The sequence below is a fragment of the Marmota monax genome, unplaced genomic scaffold (genome assembly GCF_021218885.2).
Source record: "Marmota monax isolate L192 unplaced genomic scaffold, Marmota_monax_Labrador192_F-V1.1 WCK01_AAM20220418_F8-fsc00029, whole genome shotgun sequence".
Classification (NCBI taxonomy): Eukaryota; Metazoa; Chordata; class Mammalia; order Rodentia; family Sciuridae; genus Marmota; species Marmota monax.
The window spans coordinates 6,078,705-6,093,762 of record NW_026693024.1 but is presented as its reverse complement, the minus strand read 5'-3'; the positions used below and the strand labels follow the sequence as shown (position 1 = coordinate 6,093,762).

Below are 15,058 nucleotides of genomic sequence, written 5' to 3'. Positions count from 1 at the left end.
GATCTCGGTGACATGGCCCATTGTGACTCAGAAGTCACAATGATCTGACAGGTTGTATTTCAAAATCATATGACTCTTGATGTTTTAAACACAGCACAAGCTTTTAAACATGTGCTCTTATTAAACTGAATTTTGAATATACATTTCTGACAACTCTGCCACTATTTCTGAAATTGTCCAGGATATTAAAACTCAAGTGTCACAGATGGAGCACTGAACCCCATCTTTGTGAAACTGGGGGAGTTTTCTCTGCTTAGCATCTTCACCCTTCGTTGGTGGAAGGGTTTCCTTGTGACTCTATTTTTAATCACCCTAGGTGGTATTTTCATGTATTGCCTTGCCTGTTTCCCTCCAATCCTAATTGGTAATTGGTATTCCCGAGCTCCTGCAAGACAAATGGCATTGTGATCAACAGACAACGACCCCTTCTACCATGAACCCGTGGACTGACCTCACCCACCTAGCAGAGAGAAAAGGTTTCCTTCCCCTAAACATGGCTTGAGAGGGAGCCAGTGAGAGGGTAGGAAAGGCACATATCACACTTTTAATAGCTAAAAAGCTCTGGGGTAAGGTCCCTGGAGTGCATTTGCACTTTGAGGGTTGGGGGTTGACTGCCCCGCTTTCTCCATGTGACACTCATGTATCTGCTCATAGAAAGTCAGGAAGGTTTTGATTTGGAGATTCACTATTGCTGCTTTGGTTTCTGAAATCCTCCTGTCCTCACTGCTTATTCAATTCAGAATTTTTAGGCTGAACTTCCTGTCTCAGCGTTTGTTAGGATATTGCTTCTGCTTGGAGAATGACTTTGGATAACAAGTTTCAAAGGATGGGACCAACAATATGAGCAGGATGAGTGACTATCTCAGGGAGATATGCCCCAATTTCCTTAAATGCCTTACAAGTTCCTCTAAAATGGTTTGCTTTACCAGAAATTAGATATGAATGTATGGTCTATATCTGCAGATTTTCTGGTTGAGCTGGCTCTGGGCTCATGACTTAGACAGACTTTTCCTCTATGAGATTCATGGGGCAAATCTCACTGGCACATTTTAAAAGGAAGCCCTTACCTACCAGATGGCCAGCACCACTCTGCAGGAAGGGAAATCCGGATCACGGGGATGAGCCCCGGTTGTCAGCTCCCTGCTCCCACCCCTTTTCCCTAATGACTTCAAGTAGCATACCCCAGATCCTGAGAGCCCAACAGGTCCCAGAAGTTCAGGGACTACCTGTGCCAGGGCTGGACTGCAAACAGCTCAGCTTTTGTCAGCGCTGTTAACTTCCCACGGAACTCTCCTCTAACCTACAATCATGGGTCCCATGGTGCAAACCAGTTACGCACATTCCATTCACCCCAAAAAATAGAACATTGCACTTCCTCCCTTGGGCTGTTCCTTTCCTCATACTCGTGACAAAGAATGTTGCAGATCAGGCCACAGGGTCCCAAGGCACAATGTTCCAAAGAGATACACAACTTCAGAAATGAAAAATCTTAGCTAAGATATATAAGAACTATTGAGCTATTTGACAAAATTCAGCACCCATTCATGATATTTAAAAAACAACAACAAGAGCACTGAAGAAACTAGGTCTAGAAGGAACCTACCTCAACATCATAAAGGCTACATGCAAAAAACCCTAAAGCCAAGCTCACAGTGAATGTGGAAAAACAGAAAGCATTCCCTTTAAAGTCTGGAACAAGACAAGGATGTCCACTCTCACCATTCCTATTTAATATAGTGCTAGAAATTCTAGCCAGAGCATTTATATTAGAGAAGGAAATAAAAAGGATAAAAATGGGAAAGAAAGAAGTCAAATTATCCCTATTTGCTGACAATGTGATCCTGTATTAGGAGATCCAGAAAGCTCCACCAAAAGACTGCTAGAGCTAATAAAAAAATTCAGCAAAGTAACAGTTACAAAATCAACATACAAAAATCAGTAGCTTTTCTATACACCAATAATGAATCTGTTGATAAAGAAATCAAGAAAACATTTCATTCACATAGCCTCAAAAAAAAAAAAACTAGAAATAAATCTAACCAAGGAGGTAAAAGATCTGTACATTGAAAACCAAAGAACACTGAAGAAAGAAATTAAAGAAGATGCAAGGTGGAAAAAACTCTCATGTTCATGGATAAGCAGGTTAATATTGTTAAAATGGTCATACTATCAAAAGCAACATACAGATTCAATGCACTCTCCGTCAAAATACCAAAGGCATTCTTCACATAAATAAATAAATAAATAAATTACAGTCCTTAAATTGATTTGGAAAAATAAAAGACCCAGGATAGATAGCCAAATCAATTCTAAGCCAAAAATTAAATTAAATTTAATTTAAAAATGCTGGAGGTATCAAAATACCTGACTTCAAATTATACTACATAGCTATAGTAACAAAGACTGCGTGGTACTGGCATAAAAACAGACACATAGAACAATGATACAGAACAGAAGACACAGAAACAAACCCACACAAATACAGTCATCTTATCCTTGACAAAGGTGCCAAAAAATACATTGGAGAAAAGACAGCCTTTTAAACAAACAGTGTTGGGGAAACTGGTTATCCATATGTAGAAGAACTCAACTCAAAATGGATCAAAGACCTAAGAATTAGACAAGAAACTATACAACTAAACACTATCTAGAAGAAATCTCAGGGTTTACACTCCAGCATATAGGCACAGACAAAGACTTCCTCAATAGGACTTCTAATGCTCAAGAACTAATGGAAATATTACAAAAGTTAATAAATAAGATGGCATTAAATTAAAAATACCCTGCACAGCAAAGAAAACATTAAGAATGTGAAGAAAGAACCTATAGAATGGGAGAAAATCTTTGCTAGCTACCCTTATGGACAGAGGATTAATATCTAGAATATATAAAGAACTAAAAAAAAAAAAACTTAGACCAAAAAAAAGACCCAATTAATAAATGGAAAAATGAGTTAAACAGACACTTCTGAAAAGAAGAAATACAAATGGCCAACACATATATTTAAAATGTTCAGCATCATTAGCAATTAGGGAAGTGCAAATTAAAACTACCCTAGGATTTCATTTCACACCAGTCAAAATGGCAGTCATCAAGAAAAAAGACAATAATAAATGTTGGGGAGGATGTGAATAAAAAGGAACATTTTCACCCTGTTGGTGGGATTATAAATTAGTACAACCATTATGGAAATCAGCATGAAGTTTCCTCAAAAGATTAGGCATGGAACCACCCTATTACCCAGCTATACCACTCTTCGGTATTTATCTGAAAGAATTAAAGTCATCATGCAACAGTGATACCCGCACACCCATGTTTACAAGAGCACAATTCACAAAAGCCAAACTACGGAACCAAACTAGGTGCCCATCAACAGATGAATGGAAAAGGGAAATGTGGTATATATACACAATGAAGTTTTATTCAGCCATAAAGAAAGAATGAAATTATGTCATTCGCAGGAGAATGGTTGAAACTTGAGAAATTATGCTAAGTGAAACAAGCCAAACTCACAAGGCCAATGGTTGCATGTTTCCTCTCATATGTGAAAGCTAGAGAGAAAAAAAGAAAAGATGTGTTGGAGATCTCGTGAAAATTGAAGGTAGAAAGGACTTAAAAATCAGCATACTGCAGTGATTCAGCCACATCAATATTTATAGCAGCTCAATTCACAATAGCTTAACTATGGAACCAACCTCGGTGTCTTTCAACACATAAATGGATATAGAAATTGTAGTATGCATATGCAATTGAATATTACTCAGCCTTAAAGAAGAATGAAATTATGTCATTTGACGGTAAATAGATGGAACTGAAGAATATTATGCTAAGCAAAATGAGCCAATCTCAAAGAACCAAAGACCAAATATTTTCTCTGATATGTGGATGCTAGTTGACAATAGTGGGGTGGGGGAGAATAGAGATACTTGGAACTAGACAGAGGACAGTGAAGGGAGGGGAAGGAGAATGGGAGTAGGAAGGATAGCAAAATGAATCAGACATTATTACCCCATGTGCATATATGATTACATGACCTGTGTAACTCTACATCATGTACAACCAGAAGAACGAGAAGTTATACTCCATTCATGTATGATGTATCAAAATGCATTCTACTGTCATGTATGACTACTTAGAATAAATTTTAAAAAATTTTTTAAATCAAAAAGAGATCAGTAGGGGCTGGGGATGTGGCTCAAGCGGTAGCGCGCTCGCCTGGCATGCGTGCGGCCCGGGTTCGATCCTCAGCACCACATACAAACAAAGATGTTGTGTCCGCCAAATACTAAAAAAAAAATAAAAAAAGAGATCAGTAGAGGAAAGGGACCAGGTGTAGGGAGGAGAGAAGGGACAGGGGAAGTACTGGGGAATGACAGAGGCAAATTATATTGTTACATTGTGTTCATGTACAAATATGTAACGACAAATCCCCCACCATTGGGTACAACTATAATGTACCAATAAAAATATGGAAAATAACTATTGGGCTAAAAAGCTGAAATATGGAAAACTCATGAGATGATGCATGAAGGATCCAACACTAAGGATCCAAAGATGATATGAACAAGAAGGCTCTGCTTTGTTGTGACTGGGCACCTGGTAGACAGGCTCCAGAGCCACAGCATTCCAGGGAAGCCCTTGGCCCTGGGTCAGAGAAGGAGGAAGGTCAGAGCAAGTGGAGGATCATCAAAATAGAAAGACCTTTGTTGGTGAGTTACAATGACTACCCCCCACCCCACCCCAGTTGCCTTGGGAAGGGTGTCTGTGTCACAGTCCTTACTCCTGGTGGACAGAGATGTCTGGTGTCTGGTGTCCCCAGAGCTCAGTGGGCTCCCAAAGCCCACTGCTAGTTCCCTCAACAGAATCCCTGCCTCCTTAGTTAGGTCTGAAGACAGGCTGTCCACCTTGCTTAATAAACCTCGGGCTCTCCAGGGGGAATTTCAGTCCACACAAACTGCAAGATTTCCAGCCACAGATCCAGATAATCTTTAGATACACATTATGTTCAATATTCCCCGATCCAGTGATCCACAGGCACATTTGCCTGAAAGGAAGCAACTAGGATCTCTTTAGGGGAAGACAGGGCCATTAAGTTGCTAAGAACTCCTTTTTCATCACCTGAGCCAGATAAGAGTTTAAAGTTGATTGCATTTTCAAGCAGAATGACCCTCACACTCAAGTTGAGATCAATATTGCTGCACAAAAGCACCAGCTGCATTGTGGAAATTGGGTTTCTGGGTTTTTTTTCATTCCTCGCAGAAAGTACACTTTTGAATACTAACCATTCCTGAGTGGTTAGTATTGCCCTTAAGAGAGGGAGAGGGAGAGGGAGAGGGAGAGAGAGAGAGAGAGAGAGAGAGAGAGAGAGAGAGAGAGAGAAGAGAGAGAAGAGAAGAGAAGAGAAGAGAAGAGAAGAGAAGAGAAGAGAAGAGAAGAGAAGAGAAAAGAAAAGAAAAAGAAAGAAAGAAAGCAGGCAGGCAGACTAAGAATAAAACCTATTTTCACTTCTTTTACATTTATTACAAAACATTTGCTGTGGACCAGAATATGGCTCAGTGATTGATAGATCATTTGCCCAGCACAGCACGGTGGGGGAAAGCTTGCTATTAGTCTACCAAAAAAAAAAAAAAAAGTTGGCACTTTATAAAAAAAAAAGAAAACATTTAAAAGCATGGTCACTGCTAGAACTTTGAAAGCTACAAACATCTGCAGAAAAATTGGGGTGTTCAAAATATTTTATAAAATTCTGAACTTTTGAAAAGCTGTTCTCCAAGATTTGGGGGAGAGCACAGCTGTATTTCTTTTCCTAACAAGCATGTTGGATGTTCATTAGGTATGAAATGCATCCTTTAAAAATTAATGGTTGGGGGCTAGGGTTTGGCTCAGTGGCAGAGCGCTTGCCTAGCACGTGTGAGGCACTGGGTTCGATTCTCAGAACCACATATCAATAAATAAAATAAAGATCCATTGACAACTAAAAAATTTTTTTTTAAATTGATGGCTGGTTGGGCTGGGGTTGTGGCTCATTGGTAGAGTGCTCGCCTAGCATGCACGAGGCACTGGGTTCAATCCACAGCACCACATAAATGTAAAATAAAGATATTGTGTCTACCTAAAACTAAAAAATAAATTTTTTAAAAAGTTGATGGTTGGAATTCAAAATCATATATTTTTAAATCAATAAGAATACAAAATGTGTTGTACAGACTTATTAAAAATATATCTCTTGGGCTAGCAATTTGGCCCAGTTGTAAAGTGCTTGCCTAGCATATACCAGGCCCTGGTTTCAATCTCTAGTGCCAAAATAATAACAACAATGATAATTAATAAATTAAAATCATGACTTAAATCTACCTTACTCTAGATTTGACAGATACTATCTTAAAGAGTCCTAGATAAGAAGACCTCTATTTTGATCATTATATTGAGCTCCTATTTTTAATTTAATTTATTTCTGTGGTCTGGGAATTAAGCCCACGACTTTGCACATACAAGGCTTGCTCCTTACCATGGAGATACCCCCAATCCTCTAGCTTAATTTTAAGTAATAAAACAATTTAAATAGTGTGTTATGAACATATAAGTCAGCATTTTCAAACTGTTATAGGCTGTATGTGCTATCAATACTTTGCAACTAAAATGTACTTAAAAATGCATTAAAATATAATATATTTAGGCATTGTTACTAATATAATAATGCACTTTTAAGAAATTTTGTGTCAGACCTGAGACTATCTGGACATTGCATAAAAGATGTTGATTGCTTTTGCATTTGATAACAGAAAAATGATATCACTGTGATCACTTGGTTATTTTTATTATTATACAATATTCTACAAAGTACACATGGATTTAGCATTTACTATTTCATGAATGTGACCATTTTTAAAAGTGTACTTCAACTATAAATTATAACTCATTAACAACTCCTGGTGGCTTTCTGTCAATAAATTATTTAAAAATTCCCCCCTGATTACTTAATCTTGGGAAACACTGCCATAGTCAAAGGAATTCTCCAATCCAAAGTTCAAACTAAATATTTTTATTCCTGTAGACATTCCACTTAAAGGCAAAGAAGGCTAGGCGTGTAGCTCTGTGGTACAGCATGTGCTTACCATGTGCCAGACTCTGGGTTTAAAGCACCAAAAATAAAATAGATAATAAAGGCAAAGAATATCTGGCAGATTTTGTAGTTTGATGCTAATTCAGATTGTTATTTTATTTCAGTGATCATTTTTTAGGTGACAGAATGGAGCAGGTAGAATTCCTCCCTTCAGTAAGTAATTGTGTTTCCTTGTGTCTTAATGTTTATTTTAACCAAGATTACTGAAAGTAATAGTCTTACCTTTGCCCAAAGGAAGTTTGTTTCAAGTCAGCAAAATTCCATAAAAGGTTAACTGCCTTATTAACCATAATTCTCTGCATATAGTGTTTAAAAATACGGAACAAGGATTGACAAGCTTTCTATAAAGGGCCAGGTGGTAAATATTTTACACTTTGCATATGGTCTCTGTTGCATCCACCCAACTGTGCTGTGCTACCATGAGAGCAACTATAGAGAATACATAAATAAATGCATGTGGCTGTGTTCCAATAAAACTTTATTTCTGGATGTGCACATTTAAATTTCATATGATCCTCATGGCAAAATAGTATTCGTTTCTTGAATTTTTCAACTATTTAAAAATGTAAAGAGGAAACAGGCTTTGGGCCAAATTTGGTCAATGACCCTCTTCTAAACAAAAACATCCCTTCTTAAACATTACCATTCCAAAACTAATTGGCAAAGCTAGCTTTGTGCTGGAAAACTTTTTAAAAGCCTAAATTACCAAAGAAGGATTACCAAGGTATGGTGGAATTAGGTCCTTACCCAGGATGCCCACCTGCTGCCTCATTCCGGGCCAAATCACCCTGGCATCCACAGCCACCCAGAAGCGAGTGACCCTGTGCCTGTGGTGGCAGTACAGAATGCCCATCTGGGTCTCAGCAGCATTTACGTGCTGGGCATGTTTCCTGGTCCAAGAAGGCACCACTCCTCTCAGTGGCTCTGAAAGGGACACATCCCCCACCCTCTGCACTTGGAGTCCAGCCCCTAAGAGCCCAGCTTCTCTGACTGCTAATGGCCTAGTGGGAGTCTCCCGCTGTTCTGTCTGTACAAAGGAGGTTGGGACAAGTGTGACAGGTCCTTGAAGCTCACAGCTGAGGCCTACTTTAAGGCTTACTCTAGCATTTTAATTCACCAAACATCTTACTATGGCAGGGGGACAGAAGGCTACCCCCAAATCATTGCAGAAAGCATTTTTTTCACAATTAAGGAATCTGGGCTCTTCTACACCAGAGAGGGAAATGTGCGAATACTGTTTAACAATTGTTAAAGTGCGCTTGCCATCCGCTGAGTAAAGTCTCCTGACTGCCAAGGCCTCCCCAAACACTCAGGAGCTAAAATGTAAAATACAGCCTCTTACTTCTTAAAAGGACATTTGTGCACAATCCGAGAAGTAAATAATGTCAAGTCTGGGCAGTCATTTTCCAGATTCCATTTAAAAGAAAAGGACAGTCTGACCCAGCCACCACCCAGTTTTCTCTGAGAAACAGAATGGGGTATTTAGGTTCCTCGCGTGCACAGTCCCGTGGTGCGCGGTGGTCGGGCGCTTTATTCTTTTCCCACTGGTCTCCATCGAAAGACGAAAATATGACATCTCTTTGTTAAAAACAAGTCATAGAGCCACAGGTACGGTAGCGATCAGGAGTTGAGAGCCCGTTTCTTGGAGTTTCTGCTTCAGGACTTGGGGATTTCTTCCCATTCTGACGCAGGCTGGGGATTCTAAAGGCCATATAGGAAGGTAGAAGCAACAAGAAAACTGAGACCAGAGAAGTTGGGGGCGTTGCCCAGTTTCACAGTGCTAGCTCCTGTATCTGCTAGGGATTCCAGATTACGGTTTAGCGATTCCCTCCTTTCGCTTCACACTCGTTCCAGACCGACGACGCTCATCAAAGCATCCCAGCCAGTGCCTCGGGAGCAGCCGCCTGAGCTCGGTTGTGCTGGTCAGCCCCTTCCCTTCCCTCGTTCCCGCAAAGCGCTTTGGGCTCAGAGCAGATTCGTGGGGCGCGCGTAGCGCAGTGTGTAATTAGTCCCCGCGTTGTTGTCCCAATACTCGCCCTGCTCACAGCGGTAGCAGACTGCAAAGTGAACGGAAATATCCTCCCCTTCCTTGGGCTGCAGGCCGGGGGGTAGGTACAGCGAGAAGCGGAAGCGTTCTGCGCCCGGCTCCTCCTCAGCATCCCCAGACCCTGGTTCAGAGGCCCCCGACGGCGCTTCTGTTGGCTGCAGCTCTGCTGGCACGTCCAGGAATGTGCGCCACTCTGTAAAGGTGTAGCGCACTGTCACAGCCCTGGGCCCCGGGCAGCCCAGCACCCTACCAGAGCCCGTCACCTCCGTGCCCGAGGGTGCCGAGCACTGCACGCGCTCCAGGCACACGCGCTGCTGTCGCAGGCGCTCGGCTGCAACGCTGTGTCCCGGGAGCTGGAAGAGAGGCCGGAGTCGGGCAGGCGGCGCCGGGAGGGAGGAGGGCGCCTGTGCCAACAGGTCCCCGAGCTGTTCCAGACGCTCCACACGCACCGGGAAGCTGCGGAGGCGCGAAAACACGGCGGGAGGCACCTGTGGTTCCTCAGCCTCGCTGAAGTGCTTCACGCTGGCCAGGCTCAGCCCCAAAGAGTCGGCGAACTGCACCCGCTTCTTGCAGCAGTCACCGGGGCTAAGCAGGACGTCCTCAACTGGCTCACCGCTCTCCGCGCCCAGCGGAAGGGCCTGCTGCTGCTGCTGGCGCCGCTGCAGGAGCTTGGCCGCCTCTAGAATGGGGTCTGCCGGCAAGGAGAAGGAGCGCGCGCGAGGGCGGCGGCATTCCAGGGGCTCCGGCTCCGGAAGAGGCGCCTCTTCCTTCGGTGACAAGGGCCTGTCTTCGAACTGAACTTCAGGGCTCCAGGCTTCCGAAGTGCCACTCTCCACGCAGAGGACCTCCGGGGTTGGCCGCCCCTCCGCGGGTGGAGGTTCTGCAAAGGGCACAACCTCGGAACTTTGCAGCTGCGTCTCGGGAGACTCCATGACACCATCCGGACCCTGGGCTTGTCCCTCCGCGGACACCCGGCTCAAGAATTCTCTGGAAACATCTCTGTGCAATTGAAGGAGTGAGCAGCGCCGCCCACCGGGGCTCGCTGACCGGTCGCCAGTCCGCCCGGAAGAGAAGAGAAGAGGTCCACTCCGAAACCACCAGCTTTTAGCTGGTGCAGCTCAGGACGCAGTGGGAGGAGGACGAGGGCCTCGGGCCAGCTCGGGAGTTGAACCTGCCCGCCGCGGGGGAGGGTCAGGGGCGGGGAGGAGCTGCCACCAGAACACCTGGACGCCTGCTTCGGAATGCACGGGTAGAAAGTGACAGAAAGATTTCTGAAGGGCGCGGTCCGGGTTCCCCTCTTTCTCCACTCACTCCCAGCGGGACTCGGGTCTGTTCCACCTCTGGAGCGTCCCGGGTGGAGGACTTGCGCTCAACTTTGAGAGACCGAAGCGTGGCCCACGTTTTCTTGCCCCTGAAGTCGACCTGACAGCTCTGGCTTCTGGAGGAAGATCGTCCTCCTGGCTGTCATCGATCTAGGGAGTCCCTGTCGCAGGCAAACTTGCCTATAGGGAACTTGGAAAGCTGCAGGTCCTGCGCGGCCCAAAAGTGAGGGGTGCATCTCTGCCCCCACATTTAAAGGCGCCCCCGGATCCAATCTGCGCGCTTGCCTCTGGACCCGTAGCCCCCACCTACCTGCCCAGTGGCGGCACGGGTGGGCTCGGGTCCCGTCTGAGCCGCGGATCTTGCCGGGGCGAGCGGGAAGCGGACGCAGCCGCCAGCGCAGAGCTGCGGGAGGCCATTCGTTCCAGGCCTGAGAGCACGTCCCCGCCCCTCCCCTGGTCCCGCCCGCGAGTCGGCTGTCCCGGCTGGCTGGGAAGCAGCGGAGGGGGGCCCTGCGGGTGCTGGCACCCACGTGGCGCACACCGCCTCCCACCGCCGCCGGACGCTTTTGCCACAGAGTGGGCGCCCGACTCGGCCGCCCTGCCCATCCGAGCCGCGACAGTCCCTTGAAAAGGGACAAAGCCAAGCCTGGGATGTGGAGGGGTGGATGAGCGCCTCATAGTATCTGGGGATTTCGAGAGTTTCCAAAGTAGTATTTTTGGTTTTGTTTTGCTTTAAGGCCAGTTTTTCCTTAAACTTGAGCGCGCGTCAGCATCACGGGGCGGGCCAGTCGGAGCAGATCTCAGCGCCGCATCCCCAGAGTTTCCGCCAAGGAGATGCTTATGCTGGGCTCTGGGGACTACACTGTGGGAACTGTTAATTAACCTATATGGATGTGTGTACAATTCCTTACATAAAAGTTGAGATTCTTTGTGATTCTGCAACCTGTACACTCAGAAAAATGAGAGATTATATCCCATCTGATTCAAATGTATGATATGTCAAGGTCTTTGTACTGTCGTGTATAACTAATTAAAACGAATAAAAAATTTTTAAAAAGTTGAGATTCTAGAAACATTGATCCGCTAATCAACTAAGCAAGAAACATAAAAAAGCAAATATAACTTACCCAGGTTATTTAACGGAGGCTTAGTTAAATAAGTTATGTGTTGGCAGATTTAAAGGGGCGGGGTTTTTAGTGCGTTGATTGGGGAGAGAACAGATAAAAGAGATGGTGAGTGGAAGATTATGAAAGGATCATTTTAATGGCTAATATTTATTGAGCACCCACTGAATACCCCATCAGTGCTGAGGGCTCTTCCTGAGCTATCTGATTTGCAGAACAACCTTGTGAGGTGGAAATCATATTATCCTATTGTACATATGGGATATAAAGACCTAGAAAGATTTTTTCATTGACTCATGAGCCACAGTTTGGTTGTGGTGGGATTTGAATCCATAAATTAAAGATTTCTACCATTATTAGAGATGCTGATCTAGGGGTGGTTTCATGAGAAAGGGGTCTGATGGTTCCTCTGCTGGGATCTTGCTGGTCATTTTGTGCCCTATATGGAGCTCCATAATTTCATCTCAACTGTGTGTGGGGCTTAAAAGAAGTTCAAGATACATGTTGCATATCTTCCTGGAACAACTGCATGATTTGGGGAAGAAGACAATCTCTTGATGTATCTCATTACTGTATTAGGAAATTTAATATAAAAGTCACAAAATAGTTTAAAAATATAGAACTTCAAAGAGATAAGAGGTTGTGATGACTCTCTGGTCCACCACCATCATTGGAGACATGTCCATTCCACTGTGGGGCCAGGACTAGAGGACGAAAGTGAGGTGCTTAGAACACAGAATTTAAGTAGTCATCACTCCCAGGGGTGTGCCAGTGCCCTGGTCCTAGCTCCAGCCCACATTCCTCTCTTTGATGAAAATGTTAGAGGTCCCCAGCCTCATGGAGCTCTCAATATATTGGAGGAGACCAGCATTTACGTAAACTCAGCCCTTGGGCACAGAGTGGAATCTTGGAAGTTACAGGACTAGAGGGGAGACATTCAAAGACTCTGTGCAGAAGCAGCATGGAGGGAAGAACCGGAAGAAGGCCCTTGTGGCCTCTGGACAGACAGCAAGGTAATCCAGCTGAAGAATACAAAGGTAGAGAGAGTTTAGCTTCTTGACCTTGAAGCCACTGAAGAGTTTTGAACACTGAAGAGTTCCTCCATATTTAGTAGGTTTGAAAAAAAAACAGAAATAAATTTTGCAAAGGCCATTCTGGATACAGAATGAAGAGTAGATCGATGGGGGCAGGACAATGGGGTGAACCTGATAAGAGGCTATTGCAATCATTGCAAATTGAATTGTGATTACACCCAGATTGAGAGATGATGGTGGTATGGATAGATCTGAGAGCTATCTAGAGGTGAAAAACACATTGCACACTATGGATTCACACAGGGAGGGAACAGGGGGAAGGAGGCTCCTCTTAGGATTTGGACTTAAAGCAGTAGTAGTCATTGGGGTGGGAACTACTAAAGGAGGAATAGATAGAGGAAGGGCATGATCAGAATTCCATTTTGGGACACGTTGACCTTAAGTTCTTGGGTTCTTTCTGGCACCAAATGGTGCCTTGTGTGACACCAGTTTTCTGATTCTCCAACTGGGTGTCCGACAATTCAATTCTAAGATGCTCTTCCTGGAATGAATGTCAGATTCCGCAAGTTAAAGGCCCACAAGACTACCTCAACTTCAGATGCCAGGTGCAAATGAGGTGCCCAAGTGACCCACATTCCTGCCTGGCCAGCAGGAATTCAGGAGTTCCCGTTATGTTCTCTTTCGGTTTTGACAATTCAGTAGAACAATTCACAGAGTGTAAGAAAACACTTGAGTTTGCCAATTTATTATAAAGGATATAACCAGGAAATAGCCAAATAGAAGGGACCCAAGGCAGGGATGGGTGTGGAGCTTTCCTGGCTTCTCCAGGCCCAGCATTATCCCAGTCCCTCCATGTGGCCTCCAACCTGAAAGATCCACAAACCTTATTGTTCATGAGTTTAGGAGCTCAATCTCCAGTCCCTTTGCTTCCTGGAGGTCAGGGCTGGGACTGGAAGTTCCAGTCTTCTAATCACTTCTTTCTGGTTACCAGTCTATTCTGAGGCTCTCTAGGGTCCCCAGTCTATGTCACCTCATTAGCATAAGCTCAGGTATGATCAAAAAAAGGGTCTCTTTATAAACAACAAAAGATTTGGTGGTAAAAAGAATAACAATAACCACATAAGAAATGACAAATCTCCTAACACTCAGAGACTCCAAAAGTTTTAGGAATGCTTTGTCAGGAACCACGGACAGAGAACCAAATGTATGTCACTGAGCCAGACCCTGATGTCCTGTTCTTCCCTGTGTCCATCACTGAAATGATGAGTTTTGCAGAAGAGAGTTTACTCATGAAGTTAAATATGAACAGGGAATTCCTCTCAATTCTGCCACTCCAAGGACAGGGGTTGGAGGGTATTTATGGGGAAAAGAGGCTGAGTGATCTAAGGCATGGGGACAGTTGACTGGAGGTAAAATCATGGGTGGTCCACGCGGAACACACGTTCAGAGAATGCAGCGTTCGCATGATCTGAGGGCAGAGTTTTCAGCCCTCTGACATCAAAAGGCCACCCACCATACACCTTCACAGGTTCAAGTAAAGAGTCAGTGGTTTCAACAACAGTGGCCTTCAGGTCCTTGAAAAGCAACCTCGGCACCCGTTATCACCATGACCCCCACGTTACAGGCATATCAACAACAAAGGTAATGGTGAGTTGATTGTATGTTACTCAGCTCCGTGGCCTCCAAAATCAGTGCTTCTTAAGTCAACTCAAAACAAGTAACTAAAAGCAAGTGAAATCAGATCTGAATTTTCCCTCAGTTTTAAGGTTTAAAGCTCAGAAAAAGAGGAGAGGAAGCTCACCCAAGCTTTGAGCCACTCTGGCATGTCAAGGTCAGGGGAGAAGGATGAGCCTGCCACGGGGATGAAGAATGAGCAGCCTGAGGGTGGGAGGGAACAGGAGAGAGTTGTTCCCCAGCGACTGGGGAAGGCTTCAAAAGTAACAGTGGGGAGCACCTCACTCAGGGCCCATGGGGACTTTGGAATCCTTTCCCTTTTTGTTGGTTGATACCAGGTATTGAACTCAGAGGTGCTGAACCACTGAGCCACTTTCCCAGCCATTTTTATTTTTCATTTTTAGACAGGGTTTCTCTTAAGTTGTGTAGGGCTGTGCTAAATTGCTGAGGCTGGCTTTGAACTTTCGATCTGCCTCCACCTCCTAAACCACCTCCTTTGCCTCTTAAAAGGTGTAAAAGCCATCGTGGTCTCTGGCTCCCATCCCACATATCTGCTCTGGCCCACCTGGTGAGGCACACGGCTTCTCTCCCAGGTTTCAACCCCAAGACAGAAGACAGGAGTTCTCTACTGTAAGGGTCTGGATCCCTGAAGTTAATACAGATGGTCCCTGACATAGGCTTGCTTCAACTTTGAATTTTTCAACTTCATGATGGTGCAAAAGCTGCACATGTTC

General features: G+C 44.4%; 1 protein-coding gene across 1 annotated transcript; it reads right to left on the bottom strand.

Moving 5' to 3' along the window:
- Positions 1–7,584: 7,584 nt before the first annotated feature.
- Ppp1r3g (protein phosphatase 1 regulatory subunit 3G) lies at positions 7,585–10,933 on the bottom strand. Its single transcript, XM_046453535.2, has one exon. The coding sequence runs from the start codon at positions 10,100–10,102 to the stop codon at positions 9,089–9,091; it is 1,014 nt and encodes a 337-aa protein (XP_046309491.1). The 5' UTR covers positions 10,103–10,933; the 3' UTR covers positions 7,585–9,088.
- Between the last annotated feature and the right edge of the window lie 4,125 nt (positions 10,934–15,058).

Bases quoted from the DNA above. Each gene is read 5' to 3' on its own strand.
- Ppp1r3g (XM_046453535.2), bottom strand. From the start codon at position 10,102: ATGGAGTCTCCCGAGACGCAGCTGCAAAGTTCCGAGGTTGTGCCCTTT.